Below are 14,986 nucleotides of genomic sequence, written 5' to 3' on the forward strand. Positions count from 1 at the left end.
GGGGAAAGGGAGAGGTTTCCAAGCTGAGCCACGCTGGCTCAGGAATTCTGGGAGTTGAAGTCCACGGGTCATAAAAGAGCCAAGGTTGCCTACTTCTGCCTTAGAACTTGGAACATTGCTACAAAGTCACCCCTAGTCCTTCTTTTCATTAAACTAGATCAGGGGTAGGCAACCTTGGCTGTTTTATAACTCGTGGACTTCAACTCCCAAAATTCCTCAGCCAGCCACGCTGAAGGGAAAGGGAGAGGTTTCCAAGCTGAGCCATGCTGGCTGAGGAATTCTGGGAGTTGAAGTCCACGAGTCATAAAAGAGCCAAGGTTGCCTACCCCTGGACTAGGCCTAGACCACTTTATGACTCGTGGACTTCAAGTCCCACAATTCCTGAGCCAGCCAGGCTGAGGGAAAAGGGAGAGGTTTCCAAGCTGAGCCATGCTGGCTCAGGAATTCTGGGAGTTGAAGTCCACGAGTCATAAAAGAGCCATGCCTATCCTAAATGAATCTCACAGGACAGTTGGATGAAGAGATGTGAAAAGAGACTGAGTATGAAGACAGCAGATGGGAAACAATTACAGCTGATTTTTGTAAAGAACCACCCAAAATGGGAGAAAGAATTTAGAATTAAGTAAGTTCGAATGTCAGTAACTCCTAACCCCTTTGAAGATGAGGCTCGTTCCAGATTTGATGGTGTCGCCGTTCAGGTTTCCTCTCTCGGCTCCAAAGACTTCAGGCCAAAGATCAGGATGCAGGTTGCCATTGAAGTCATCTTTTAGCACAGTTGGGAGGGGAACAGTAGGCACACAATAGGGCCCTCCAAAACCTCGGTCACACCTGAAGGAAAATGGGTACAAGACATTTAATAGAATAGAATAGAATAGAATAGAATAGAATAGAATAGAATAGAATAGAATAGAATAGAATAGAATAGAATAGAAATAAGATTAGGAAAGAATAAGAATAGAATAGAATAGAATAGAATAGAATAGAGTAGAGTAGAGTAGAGCAGAGTAGAACAGAACAGAACAGAACAGAACAGGATATAGGAATGAAGAATAGAATAGAGTAGAGTAGAGTAGAGCAGAGCAGAGCAGGATATAGGAATGAAGAATAGAATAGAATAGAATAGAATAGAATAGAATAGAATAGAATAGAATAGAATAGAATAGAGTAGAGTAGAGTAGAGTAGAGTAGAGTAGAGTAGAGTAGAGTAGAATAGAATAGAGTAGAGTAGAGTAGAGTAGAGTAGAGCAGAGCAGAGTAGAGTAGAGCAGAGTAGAGTAGAGTAGAGTAGAACAGAACAGAACAGAACAGGATATAGGAATGAAGAATAGAATAGAATAGAATAGAATAGAATAGAATAGAATAGAATAGAATAGAATAGAGTAGAGTAGAGTAGAGTAGAGTAGAGTAGAGTAGAGTAGAGTAGAGCAGAGCAGGATATAGGAATGAAGAATAGAATAGAATAGAATAGAATAGAATAGAATAGAATAGAATAGAGTAGAGTAGAGTAGAGTAGAGTAGAGTAGAGTAGAGTAGAGTAGAGCAGAGCAGAGTAGAACAGAACAGAACAGGATATAGGAATGAAGAATAGAATAGAATAGAATAGAATAGAATAGAATAGAATAGAATAGAGTAGAGTAGAGTAGAGTAGAGTAGAGTAGAGTAGAGCAGAGTAGAGTAGAGTAGAACAGAACAGAACAGAACAGGATATAGGAATGAAGAATAGAATAGAATGAAAGAATAGAATAGAATAGAATAGAATAGAATAGAATAGAATAGAATAGAATAGAATAGAGTAGAGTAGAGCAGAGCAGAGTAGAACAGAACAGAACAGAACAGGATATAGGAATGAGGAATAGAATAGAATAGAATAGAATAGAATAGAATAGAATAGAATAGAATAGAATAGAATAGAATAGAATAGAATAGAATAGGAGTAGAGTACAGCAGAGTAGAACAGAACAGAACAGAATATAGGAATGAAGAATAGAACAGAACAGAACAGAACAGCTATAGATCAGCAGGTGAAATAATAACAAAACAACAGAGTTGGAAGAGACCTTGGAGGTCTTCTAGTCCAACCCTGTTTAGGCAGGAAAATCTACACCATTTCAGGCAAATGGTTGTCCAATATCTTCTTTTAAACCTCTAGTGTTGGAGCATTCACAACCTCTGGAGTATTGTTGTTGTTCTAACTGTAATGAGGAAGTTTCTCCTTAGTTCTAAGTTGCTTCTCTTCTTGATTAGTTTCCATCCGTTGCTTCTTGTCCTGCCTTTGGGTGCTTTGGAGAATAGCTTGGCTGCCTCTTCTTTGGGGGCAGCCCCTGAGATATTGGATCCCTGCTATCATGTCCTCCCTCATCCTTCTCTGCGTTAAACTAGACATCCCCAATTCCAGCAACAGTTCCCTATATGTTTTAGCCTCCAGCCCTCTGATCATCTTTGTTGCTCTTCTCTGCACCCTTTCTAGAGTCTCGACATCTTTTTTACATCGTGGTGACCAAAACTGGATGCCGTATTCCAGGTGTGGCCTTACCAAAGCATTGTAAAGTGGTATTAGTACTTCACATGATTGATTCTATCCCTCTGTTCATGCAGCCTAGGATTGTGTTGGCTTTTTTGGCAGCTGCAGCACACAACTGGCTCCTATCTAAGTGATTGTCCACTAGGACTCCGAGATCCCTCTCACAGTTGCTACTATTGAGCAAGGTACCCCCTATACTATACCTGTGCATTTGGTTTTTCTTGCCTAAATGTAGAAGCTTACTTTTTTCACCACTGAATTTCATTTTGAGTTGAAGCTATGGCTTCAATAAAGAAGCCAGGGTTTCATTAGGGATGTAACGGGTGGCTGCTGCTTCTTCAGTAATTTCTACTTAGGTTAGGTGGAGGCATAAACTCACGCATTAAACCAAAACCAGAATTCTCAGAAGCTATATCTTAACAAGGGACGCAGTGGCTCAGTGGGTTAGGACGCTGAGCTTGTCGATCAGATGGTCGGCAGTTTGGCGGGTCGAATCCCGAGTGCCGCGTAGCAGAGTGAGCGCCTGTTACTCGTCCTAGCTTCTGCCAAGCTGGGCCATGTAAAAAGGCAAGTAGAAAAATAGGGACCACTCCGGTGGGAAGGTAACAGCATTCCGTGCGCCTTTGGCGTCTAGTCATGCCGGCCACATGACCACGGAGACGTCCTCGGACAAGCGCTGGCTCTTCGGCTTTGAAACAGAGATGAGCACCGGCCCCTAGAGTCGGGAATGACTAGCACGCGTGTGCGGGGGAACCTTTACCTTTATATCTTAACATTAGGCCTAAATACATTCTCTCCTCCTCCTAAGCCAGTGATGGCGAGCCTTTTACAGACCGAGTGCCCAAACTGCAACCGAAAACCCACTTATGTATCGTCGGGTGCCGGGTGGGCGTGGCCCATTGGGTGGGCGTGGCTGCAGTGGTAGCGGCAGACTGGGTGGGACTAAAAAGTTCAATCCATCAATTCCAACTTTGCGAGAACTTTTTTCCCCTCACGAGAATTTGAAATTGATTAATTGAACCTTTTTGTTTTTTGGTACATGGCAGCGGAGGCCTAAAGCGAAAAGGTTTATAAAACCCAGCTGAAGGCCTAGGACTGGGGCGATGGCATGCGTGCCCACAGAGAGGGCTCTGCGTGCCACCTGTGGCACCCATGCCGTAGGTTCGCCAACACGGTCCTAAGCAAAGTGAACATTTCCTTTGTTTTCTTACACACAATGCCCAGCATCGCAGATTCCATGACCGGAACACATCCAGGGACATCCGGTGGCCAGGATGACGTTATCAATAGCCCAGGTATCCCCACCAGGACTATAATCATGTTGGATCCATCTGAAGCGCGTTCTGGGGGACCTGGAAAGAGCAAATTGTAGATGGGGGTGGGGAAATCAGATTGTGAGGTTACAGAAGAGAAAGGAGAAGACACTGGATAAGTGACTGTAACATCCACTTACACTTAAGAAGGAATACAAAAAAATAAAATAAAAATAAAAAATGATTTGGCCAAAATATTAAAATAACTGTTGGGGCTGAGAATCAACTTTTTTTAAAAAAAGGTTTTTTTTAAAAGGTGGTCCATTTTGGTAAGCATTCTAGCAATTAAGAAAAAAAACCCCATTTGATTTAATGAAAGAATTGCTTATTCACAGTACGCGTTACGAAGAGGTAAACAGATCCAGCATATGTCATAGTAGTTACTTGTACAGCCCAGAAGTTAAGAATAATTTAAACACACACACACACACACACACACACACACACACACACACACATACACACTCACTTTAGAGCAGGGGTCTTCAAACATGGCCCTTTCATGACTTGTAGACTTCAACTCCCAGAATTCCTCAGCCAAGCACTCTGGCTGAGGAATTCTGGGAGTTGAAGTCCACGAGTCATAAAAGAGCCAAGGTTGCCTACCCCTGGTCTAGGTTCTCCTGCTTGAGCAGGGGGCTGGACTAGAAGACCTCCAAGATCCCTTCCGGCTCTATTCAACCCAACTCTTAGGAGCTGGATGACATCTACCACTTTACTCTTTCTTATTCTCGTCTGCAAGAAGACAACCAAGTTCAGAGACCACCCAGGACTGCTCACTTCATCTCCGAGCTACAAACGTTCTCCTTTATCGGTAACATTAAGAGGCTATTTCTTACATTGCTGCGGGCGGAAGAGAGACCGTGATCCGCTTCCAGTTTTGAAACCTTTCTGAGCCGTAAATCGAACTCTCTGTGTAATGTTGACAGCCTATTTTGGGCGGCACGCACTCTTCCGTCACCAAGTGCCAGTCTTTTCCATTGTTTAGGGAATACTGGAAATGAATGCCGTGGGAATCGCTGAACGGTTTGCTGCAGCCCATGTTCAGCTCGAACTGCATGAAGGTGGAATCAGCCACGTGGAAATCCCAGGTCTCCACATAGCGAGGCTTTCCTTAAAAAAGAAAAAAAAATCAGCGTACAGAAAATAAGGGCAACCAAGATGATCAGGGGACTGGAGGCTAAAACATACAAGGAACGGTTGCTGGAATTGGGTATGTCCAGTTTAATGAAGAGAAGGACGAGAGGGGACATGATAGCAGCCTTCCAGTATCTCAGGGGCTGCCCCAAAGAAGAGGGAGTCAAGCTATTCTCCAAAGCACCCGAAAGCAGGACAAGAAGCAACGGATGGAAACTAACCAAGGAGAGAAGCAACCTGGAACTCAGGATAAATTTCCTGACAGTTTGAACAATTAACCAGTGGAACTACCTGCCTCCAGAAGCTGTGGATGCTCCAACACTGGAAGTTTTTAAGAAGAGACTGGACAGCCATTTGTCTCAACTGGTATAGAGCTTCCTGCCTGAGTAAGGGGTTGGACTAGAAGACCTCCAAGGTCCCTTCCAACTTGGATGTTTTGTTATTATTGCACCCGCTGATCTATAGGTAGTCCTCGACTTACAACAGTTCATTGAGTGACCGTCCAAAGTGACAACAGCGTCGAAAAAGGTGATTTCCAATGGTTTTTCACAGTTACGACCTTTGCAGCATCCCCTTGGTCATGTGATCAAAATTCAGATGGTGGCAACTGGTTCGTATTTATGACGGTCGCCGTGCCCCGGGGTCACGTGATCCCCTTTTGCAACCTTCTGACAAGCAAAAGTCAAGGGGGAAAGCCAGATTCACTTAACAACCGGGTTTCTAACTTAACAACCGCAGTGATTCACTTAAAGCTGTGGCAAGGAAGGTCACAGAAGGGGGCAAAACTGGCTTAACAAATGTCTCACTTAACAACAGGCTGCACTGTGGTTGTAAGTTGAGATCTACCTGTACAGGCTTGTGGGGTTATCTTTGGAGTTTGGTCCAAAAGGTCAAAAAATGATGCACATAAAAGCAGGTTGACTTCAACCACAAGATCATGGCTATCATTTTGACCTCACTTTTTGAACACCTCTGTTGACTTGCTGTTATTTATTCCTTTTTTGAACCTTGCATACAGCAGTGGCCAAGATTGTGGAAACCTTTTGGGGAAAAGCATCCAGTTAGAAATGCCACCTTTTGTTCTGTACCAGCCTGCTACTGGCCCTGCAGAAAAGGCAGGGACAACCCCTTTACAAACAGCAAGAGGCTGGAATTACGCCTGCCAAATTTATAGCTACAAAAACAAGCAAGACACGAACCAAGAAACAGGAGCTTTAAGAAACACGAACTATCCAAGCGGTTGCCTTCAGCAAACCAGCCCTCCTCACACATTCCCCTTATATAGAGTTCAGGGCGTGGCTTCTCTCTGCCTCCTTCTGAGAAGCCCCATTGCCTTCCTCTGTTTACTCCTAATTGACTGCCTCCTGCGTCGGGCGTCCTTGAGCAGGGCCAGCTGTGGGTCATCTTCATCCACGCTGTCAGGCTCACACAGCTGGGTCTCCATTGTGACCAGGTGGGAGGGGCCTGGCTGAGGGCTCTCATCAGCAAGATCTTCAACCCCCTCAGCAAGGTCTTCAACACCCCCCTACTCCTCCTCTGAGTCGTCCGACCCAACTGCCAAACCCACAGGCTGACCCTGAATCACAACACTTTTGGTTAAGTTTCCACCCATTTTTTCCTTCTAATTTCTTTATAACTGTAGCCTCGTTCACTTAATAATACTATTTGACATTGCTTTCTGGGCGACCAATCAACCCATTGCACCATTGCTTTAATTTTATTAGGTTTTACAAGCTCACTAAATGAAAGAACACAACCCCACCCCCCCACAACCCACTTGATAGCCATCACATAACTCACTGACAAGTGTCCTCATCTCAGCTTCAATACGTGACATCAATAACCGGATCCTACTGTGATCTGACTGGCTCATTGCCCAAACAAGATGACACCCAATTGGCTCTCCAAACACCCGTGCTCATTGGCTACCATCGGAGGAAGGAAAGCTACCCGATCTCAACCTAAGCAAGTTGTGCTTCCTTTTTTTTCCTGGTTATTGGGCTATAACTTTGCATAGAATAGAGCACAGGTAATTGAACAAACTTTGTGGCATTACGTTCTTGATTAAATTATTTTCCCATTGATATATAACTTTATGGTACTGTCCTCCCCCCCCCAAAAAAGTGGTGTTATTAGCCATCAAACCTCAAAGATACACTTTTCCCGAAAGGTTTCCACAATTTTGGAAATGTGGCCCACGGCAGAAGGGAGCAGCCGAATGGATATGAATGTAGGAAAGTCGGCAACGTTTCAAAACTTTTGAAAAGTCTGCAAAGTACTACCAAATGCTGGGGTTTTTCAAAGCAGAAATGGGTGAAAAGCTCAGTCTGAGCCTTACCTATATTTTCACTGAAGATAAGCGAGGTGTCCATAGATAGACAATCGACGTCTACCTGCCCCCCTTGGACCCGGTACCAATTTGCCTGTAAATCTACAGAGACATCAAATTTATCTTGGAAACCCGTTGGAGAGCTGTCGTTCATGCCTACAAGGACGTCGTCCAAAGCCCACTGGGCCGAATGCTTTCCTATAAACAAAGCAGGAGAGAACATGATGTTTAATTCTTTATACCTGGCATTATTTTATTTAAGCTGTGGTACGGGGCCGGTTCGGTGCAGTGGTTAAGACACTAAACAGGACACTGTGAGTTCTAATCCCATCTAGAGAGAAGAGAAGAGCAACAAAGAGGATCAGGGGACTGGAGGCTAAAACATAGAAGGAACGGTTGCTGGAATTGGGAATGTCTACTTTAATGAAGAGAAGGATGAGGGGGTGGGGACAGGATAGCAGTCTTCCAGTATCTCAGGGGCTGCCCCAAAGAAGAGGGAGTCAAGCTCTTCTCCAAAGCGCCCGAAGGCAGGACAAGAAGCAACGGATGGGAACTAGTCAAGGAGAGAAGCAACCTAGAACTAAGGAGAAACTTCCTGACAGTCAGAACAATTAACCAGCGGAACAACCTGCCTCCAGAAGCGGTGAATGCTCCAACGCTGGAAGTTTTTAAGAAGAGACTGGACAGCCAATTGTCTGTTGAGTGAGCCCTAAAAAGAAAGCCATGGGTAACCCACTTCCAAAAATCTTGCCCAAACTGCAGGGGCTTCGTCAACACTAACACGAAGGCACCAAAAATGACAACAACAACAACAAAGTTATGGTATTGCACTTGTGAGCAGCTCTCACCAGAGATTGATGGGCCGTTAAGGTGCTTCCAAGTAAAAGAGGCAGGATGCAGAGATGCAATCATTATGAAGCTTTATCCATCGATAGATTATATAGAAAGAGCAATATGGCATGGGGGCATCCATGCTTGTATGATAGAGAGGGAATGCATGCAAGAGAGAAAGAAAGACGAGAAGCAAAGCGCAGCCCCTGAGCAGAGGTATTTATGGGGGGTCACGGCCCCTCCCTAACCATAAAACACTCTCTCCAATGAGGCTGTAGGGGCCTGGGACCCCTGACTCATCAGTGGAAGCAAAGAAGCCTCTTTGCTTCCATCTGATGACCCTTTTGGGTAACTGCCAATGGCTGGCACAAAACATCTAACAGCACTAACCAGAGGGATTTTCCGCAAGCAATTCATCTTTGAAAAGGGGCAATCCTTTGCAATCCATTTACAATACAATAAGGGAAATGGATGAGCTTTTAAAGAGCTGAATGAAAAATGAAAGCAGATCACCGGGCCGGCGTAAGGGGGGGGGGGAGGAAATCTAGTAACAAATATACCAATATCTTCTGAAAAATTGTAGCGCCTGGTTATTTTCACCTGTCATAGTTCCACTTTCTTGTTCTTGTTGGTTGTAGAGAAATATATGACTGTTACATACCGTGCTGAGGTTGCCACCACCGAAATGCAGTGGCCGATGTTTTGGCCTTCTGCGGCAGTTCAATAGACACAATCTGTGGTTCTAAGAAAGACAGGAAATCCAGCTCTCGTAGCAAAATCCAGCTTATTCCATTGTCGTTCGAATACTGGATCACAAGTCCTGGGAATCGAGACGAAACAAAGCATCATTCTAAGGGCTCTGTAAGAAAACGTGGGAGCTAAAGTCCATCGTATGCCTGGATCCGAGCTTCACCAATGCACAATCCACCGCGGATCGTTCCAGACTTATAACACATTCATTTAGGGACCGTTCAAGGTTACAACAGCCCTGAAAAAAAAGCAATTTTATAACCAGTCCTCCCACTTCGACTATTGCAGCATCTCCTCGGAGAACCGGTTGTTCACCTGTTTGAATCCCACCGCTGGACCGTAGCAAGAAGAGAAAGAGAGAGAGAGAGAGAGAGAGAGAGAGAGAGAGAGAGAGAGAGAGGGAGGGAGGGAGGGAGGGAGGGAGGGAGAGAGAGAGAGAGAGAGAGAGAGAGAGAGAGAGAGAGAGAGAGAGAGAGAGAGAGAGAGAGAGTGTGAAGGTCGCAAAAAATCAGCCGTGGAAATTCCACTCCCAATATAGTGGATGAAAAGCTGATTATTATAATTAATTTAGTTTTGTTATAAGGGAGTTAAAGGGTGGAAGGTTTGTTAACGTTGTAATAGATATTTAGCATATGTTTGCATAAGATTGCTATACGTAATACCCTGTATTCTGCTTTGGGAAGTCCGGGGGGGGGGAGGGAAGGGGGGAGGGTTGATGGGGAGGGGGGGTTACTATTAAAAATTTTGTAAAACTTTTCAATAAAAAATAATAATAATAATTAAAAAAAAAGCTGAGGACCGCCTGTAATTTACGGAGTTCACATCTTCTGTTGCGCTGTCGAAGGTTTATATTTTCAACGGCAGCGTTTTGATTAACCGGAGAAGCCAGGGCTTTTATGCGCAGAATAAAGTTCCCAAGTTGCCGGAGAATTATTAGGTTTTTTCCCTGGGTTTATCTTGTGCAAGATTATTATTTTTTTTACAGTGCTTGGATTGTTTGTGAATAAACGATGGACAAGTTTAGGGCCGAGTGTAAATCAAAAGGAAAGTAATTTGGAGCCTTGTGCAAACTGAGTTTGCCACGCTTCTTTCAGCACCCATGATTGCTCATATATTGTGAAAACCTGATAGAGTAGGTGCTGTTGCTGTGTCGGTTGAGAACTAATCACGAAGCGTAATTAATCCCCAGCAGCCAATAATCAATGCTAGCCTTGCTTTCCCATCGTTTCTAGACATGTCCTGTCAAAACAAAGAAACTGCAGTTTCCAAACGATCCCAGTTGTCCAGCTTTCCCTCAACGAAGAATGTCTTCGGCATGGAAATGTGGGAATAAATCAACAAGATTGTATTGGCATAACCATATTTGTTGCCTCCTCCAAGATGCGAGCAAAGCAAAAACTGTAACATGCGTAAACGTGCAGAAAATATAAACACAGAGAAATTAAAAGAAACGTACGATATTATTCAACAGCCATTAGCCAGCTTTTAACTACTCTCTCTTGTAAGAAGGTGGCTGCTATCCTCTTCCCTCCAGGCAAGTAAAATCGATGCCAATGTTTATTTATTTGGTTATTTGGTTTATCAAATTTCTATCCTGCCAGTCAAAAGATTCTCAGCAGCTGACATCCATGGTCGGATTGACACCAAACAGGATCACAATCCCAACCCCAGCCTAAATTTCAAATAAGAACATTGAGAAAGCAGCCTATGCAAGGTGTTTTTTTATTTAAAAAAAGCAATAGGAAATTGAAAACAGCGAACTTAAAAAGATGATGGACGTGGGGATGTTAGGTTGACTTCTCCACTTTTCCATTCAGTGCAGGGGTTTTCAAACTGGGCCCTTTTATGACTCGTGGACTTCAACTCCCAGAATTCCTCAGCCAGGCATGCTGGCTGAGGAATTCTGGGAATTGAAGTCCACGAGTCATAAAAAGGCCAAGTTTGAAGAGTCCTGTATTAGGAATACAATATACTACATTAGCATGTATTTTAACGCTCAGTGGCATGGGTGCGACTCTCAGAAAAAATATATATATTTAAAACTGGTTTCAGTTACGTTAAAGCTGGGGGTCCGGGAGGCTAACCTTTCAGCAGGGGGTCTCCAAAATTGGCAACTTTAAGACTTGTGGACTTCAACTCCACCATGGCTGGCTGGGATTTGTAGGATGGAGGAGAAGGAGAAGGAGAAGAGGAGGACAGTGACTATGGGGTCCTTGGTGCTCTCTGAGCTGGGTGGTTTCCTTGCAGACGTCTCATGACCCAACTAGATAATATCCTCAGTGCTAGAAGGGAGAAGGGTTTGTGGAAAGATGGAGGAGGAGGAGGAGGAGGAGGAGGAGGAGGAGGAGGAGGAGGAGGAGGAGGAGGAGGAGGAGGAGGAGATGATACTGTGGGGTCCTTGGTGCTCTCTGAGCTTGGTGGTTTCCTTGCAGACGTCTCATGACCCAACTAGATAACATCCTCAGTGCTAGAAGGGAGAAGGGTTTGTGGAAAGATGGAGGAGGAGGAGGAGGAGGAGGAGGAGGAGGAGGAGGAGGAGGAGATGATGATACTGTGGGGTCCTTGGTTCTCTGTGAGCTTGGTGGTTTCCTTGCAGACGTCTCATGACCCAACTAGATAACATCATCAGTGCTAGATGGGAGGGGGATTTTCGGAATGGAGGAGGAGGAGGAGGAGGGTTGCGTAATTTTTACCTTCGTTCCTGGCTCGGGGTCTGCTGCAGTCTGAACTGGATTTTTTGCTTCCAATTTGTACATAGAATTGAACTAATCTGTTTTTTTTAAATAAAATAAAATTAAAAAGGTTAGTTTGGAAGGGGAAAAAAACACATCATCTTTAAAGCTTGCAGATTCTTCTATCCACTACAGCTTCCCAGTTAAATATCCTTGGAGATTCCCGGTTCATGATTGTCCCAAATGTGCTTTTTTTTCAGGAGGCCACTGGACTTTCTTGTTCTTCTCTGAAGACGTTTCACTTCTCATCCCAGAAGCTTCTTTGGCTCTGACTGGAGGGTGGGGGAATGGAAAGACTTACAGTATACTCCTTGCAGACAGCTGGTCATTTACAAATGCGCGGAGTTTAAATCCTTCCCTTCTCCGCCATCCGGTCAGAGCCGATGAAGCTTCTGGGATGAGAAGCGAAACTTCTTCCAAGAAAAACCCAAAGAAAAGTCCAGTTGCCTCCTGAAAAAGCACCTTGGGGATAGCTTCCCAGTATTCAAGCACTATTTAGCATTTAATTTTATATACTCTGGACCTTTGTTCAGTTATTCTTATACTGAACGACTGAAATTAAGCCAGAGGGAAAACACGTGAATATGTCTAACGGCTGATTAAAGTCTCCGCTCTGATTTTACAATCATATATAAATATCTTGGCCACGAGTGTAAATTACTGATAATCAGGCATACCTTGGGCTGTACCGTAATTCCGCAGTAAGTTTGCTATATGGAACTAGAAATGTAATACAGGTAGTCCTCAAGTTACAACAGTTCGTTAGGTGACCGCCCAAAGTTACAACGGCGCTGAAAAATGTCAGTTATGACCGGTTCTCACGCAGCCGTTGCAGCATCCCCCACGGTCGCGTGATCAAAATTCAGACACTTGGCAACTGACTCATATTTATGACGGTTGCAGCGTCTCGGGGTCATGCAATTGCCTTTTGCGACCTTCTGACAAGCCAAGTCAATGGGGAAGTCAGATTCACTTAACCACCGGGTTACTGACTTAACTAACCGCCATGATTCACTTAACAACGGCGGCAAGAAAGGTCGTAAAGCGGGGTCCAAAGTCACTTAACAACTATCTCCCTTAGCAACGTAAATGTTGGGCTCCACTGTGGCCGCAAGTCCAGGACTGCCTGTATCCTGCTCACATTTTTATGACAGCTCTGCTATCTGTATCTAGCTGACGCCTGTCGGTCTCCAAAACAAGAATTTGCTTGGCCTAAAATGCTGTCTCTCTACAAAAAAAAACCTGTTTTTTTTTCCCCACGGTCCTATAAAACCTAGCGCAGGAGTCTTCAAACTTGGCCCATTTATGACTTGTGGACTTCAATTCCCAGAATTCCTCAGCCAGGCACGTGTGCCTGGCTGAGGAATTCTGGAAGTTGAAGTTCACAAGTCATTAAAAGGGCCAAGTTTGAAGACCCCTGAACTAGGGCAAAGTGAAGTTTTTAGAAGCACAATATAGAGGCTGACCTGATGCCAGTGGTATCCAGAGAGACTGTCCGTGCTTCCCTTTTGCCCGGACCTCCAAAATAAAGAGATTTCCCATCGCTCAATATTCCACAGCCGTTTCCAACGTGCGCTCCGGTTATCTTGTCCCAGAGGGGACTAAGTTTCCTCTCAAATCTGTCAAACATCTCGCTGGGGTTAGGTGCATTAAACACACAGGTCCCATATGAAGCTTCAGGAAAGGGAATAAATGAACAAACAAATAAATAAATAGGAATACATTTTAGGGGAAAAAAAGTCTTTTTAAAGCAAAAGCCAAGAACTGGAAAACGAGGGTCATATAAGCAGCGTATTATATTAGGACAGGGGACTTCAAACTCGGCCCTTTTATGACTTGTGGACTTCAACTCCCAGAATTCCTCAGCCGGCGTGGGGGAACTATGGCCCCTTCATGACTTGTGGACTTCAACTCCCAGAATTCCTCAGCCGGCGTGGGGGAACTATGGCCTCTTCATGACTTGTGGACTTCAACTCCCAGAATTCCTCAGCCAGCGTGGGGGAACTATGGCCCCTTCATGACTTGTGGACTTCAACTCCCAGAATTCCTCAGCCAGCATGCCTGGCTGAGGAATTCTGGGAGTTGAAGTCCACAAGTCATAAAAGACCCCTGCATTAGACACTCCTTGATGCTCTCTGAGCTTGGTGGTTGCCTTGCAGATGTCTCACGACCCAACTAGGTAACGTCATCAGTGCTAATAAGAGGTGGGGTGCGCTGTCCGATTATATTCTAATGGATTAGTGGTTCTTTGGTTGGGCGGTTTACTGTTGGCGTGGTTGACAATTCCTTAATTGGGGTATTGTTTACTTGACTGTTGGTCTGATGTTAATCTTGGGGTTAATCCGTGCTCATCGGGGGGCTGACTGCCAGTGGAGACATGTGTGGCGACTTTTTGTTCCTTTTTGGAGCTGGGTGATTGTCTCTTTTGCACAGCCGATAATTGTTAATGTCTACGTGTCTCTTTGAACTCTGGTGCTGGAGAAGACTCCTGCGAGTCCCTTGGGCTGCAAGGCGATCAAACCGGTCAGTCCTAGAGGAGATCAACCCTGACTGCTCTTTAGAAGGCCAGATCCTGAAGTGGAAACTCAAATACTTTGGCCACCTAAGGAGAAGGAAGGACTCACTGGAGAAGAGCCTAATGCTGGGAAAGGTTGAGGGCAAGAGAAGAAGGGGACGACAGAGAATGAGGTGGCTGGATGGAGTCACTGAAGCAGTAGGCGTGAGCTTAAATGGACTCCAGAAGATGGTAGAGGACAGGAAGGCCTGGAGGAACGTTGTCCATGGGGTTGCAATGGGTTGGACACGACTTCGCAGCTAACAACAACAACGTGTCTCTACTGATGGCGAATTTGTCAGAGGGTCAGGCTCCTGGAAATTCCTCCGCGTTTTTGGACTGGCATGAGTTGGTTTTGAGCCAACGGTTTCACGCTGAAATTCACAGCGACTCTACGCATCAACGCTTACCTGTGTAGGCCATGTCACAGAAACAGACCCCAGAAATGCAGTCTCCGTGGCCACTGCAGTAGCTGGGACACGGTTCCGAAATGTAAACTCCATCTAGGCCGAATGGAGGCAGACTCTTTTGGGAACTGCTCTCCTGCATCCAGCGGAACCTGGTTCTCCTACAGGAGGTGAACAGAAAGACCAAAGGCATTGGCGGCTGCTTTGAAAAGGCGTGTTCCAGTTTGCCAAGGTTTATACCCTCCCAAAACATGTCTAAGTCGTTTTCTGGGCTCCACTATCTCCAGTGCAACCATAGAACATGTTCTGTGGAACAATGGGATGAGCATAATTGTATTTAATAATAATAATAATAATAACAACAAAACAACAATAATAATTGCAACTTCCTGCAATAACTCCAGCAAAGCTA

At 44.8% G+C, this 14,986-nt stretch overlaps 1 protein-coding gene across 1 annotated transcript in view; it reads right to left on the reverse strand.

Moving 5' to 3' along the window:
• RELN (reelin) overlaps positions 1-14,986 on the reverse strand; it is a gene marked incomplete at its 5' end in the record, with an annotated part of 292,461 nt that overhangs the window by 71,291 nt on the left and 206,184 nt on the right. The window contains 8 exons of the mRNA XM_083366535.1: positions 651-828; positions 3,733-3,873; positions 4,674-4,947; positions 7,310-7,498; positions 8,793-8,951; positions 11,575-11,651; positions 13,080-13,287; positions 14,578-14,735. Coding sequence (XP_083222661.1) covers positions 651-828; positions 3,733-3,873; positions 4,674-4,947; positions 7,310-7,498; positions 8,793-8,951; positions 11,575-11,651; positions 13,080-13,287; positions 14,578-14,735 — 1,384 coding nt within the window. The remainder of the gene's footprint in view (positions 1-650; positions 829-3,732; positions 3,874-4,673; positions 4,948-7,309; positions 7,499-8,792; positions 8,952-11,574; positions 11,652-13,079; positions 13,288-14,577; positions 14,736-14,986) is intronic.

Source organism: Vipera ursinii, assembly GCF_947247035.1.
Source record: "Vipera ursinii genome assembly, chromosome: 6".
Lineage (NCBI taxonomy): Eukaryota > Metazoa > Chordata > Lepidosauria > Squamata > Viperidae > Vipera > Vipera ursinii.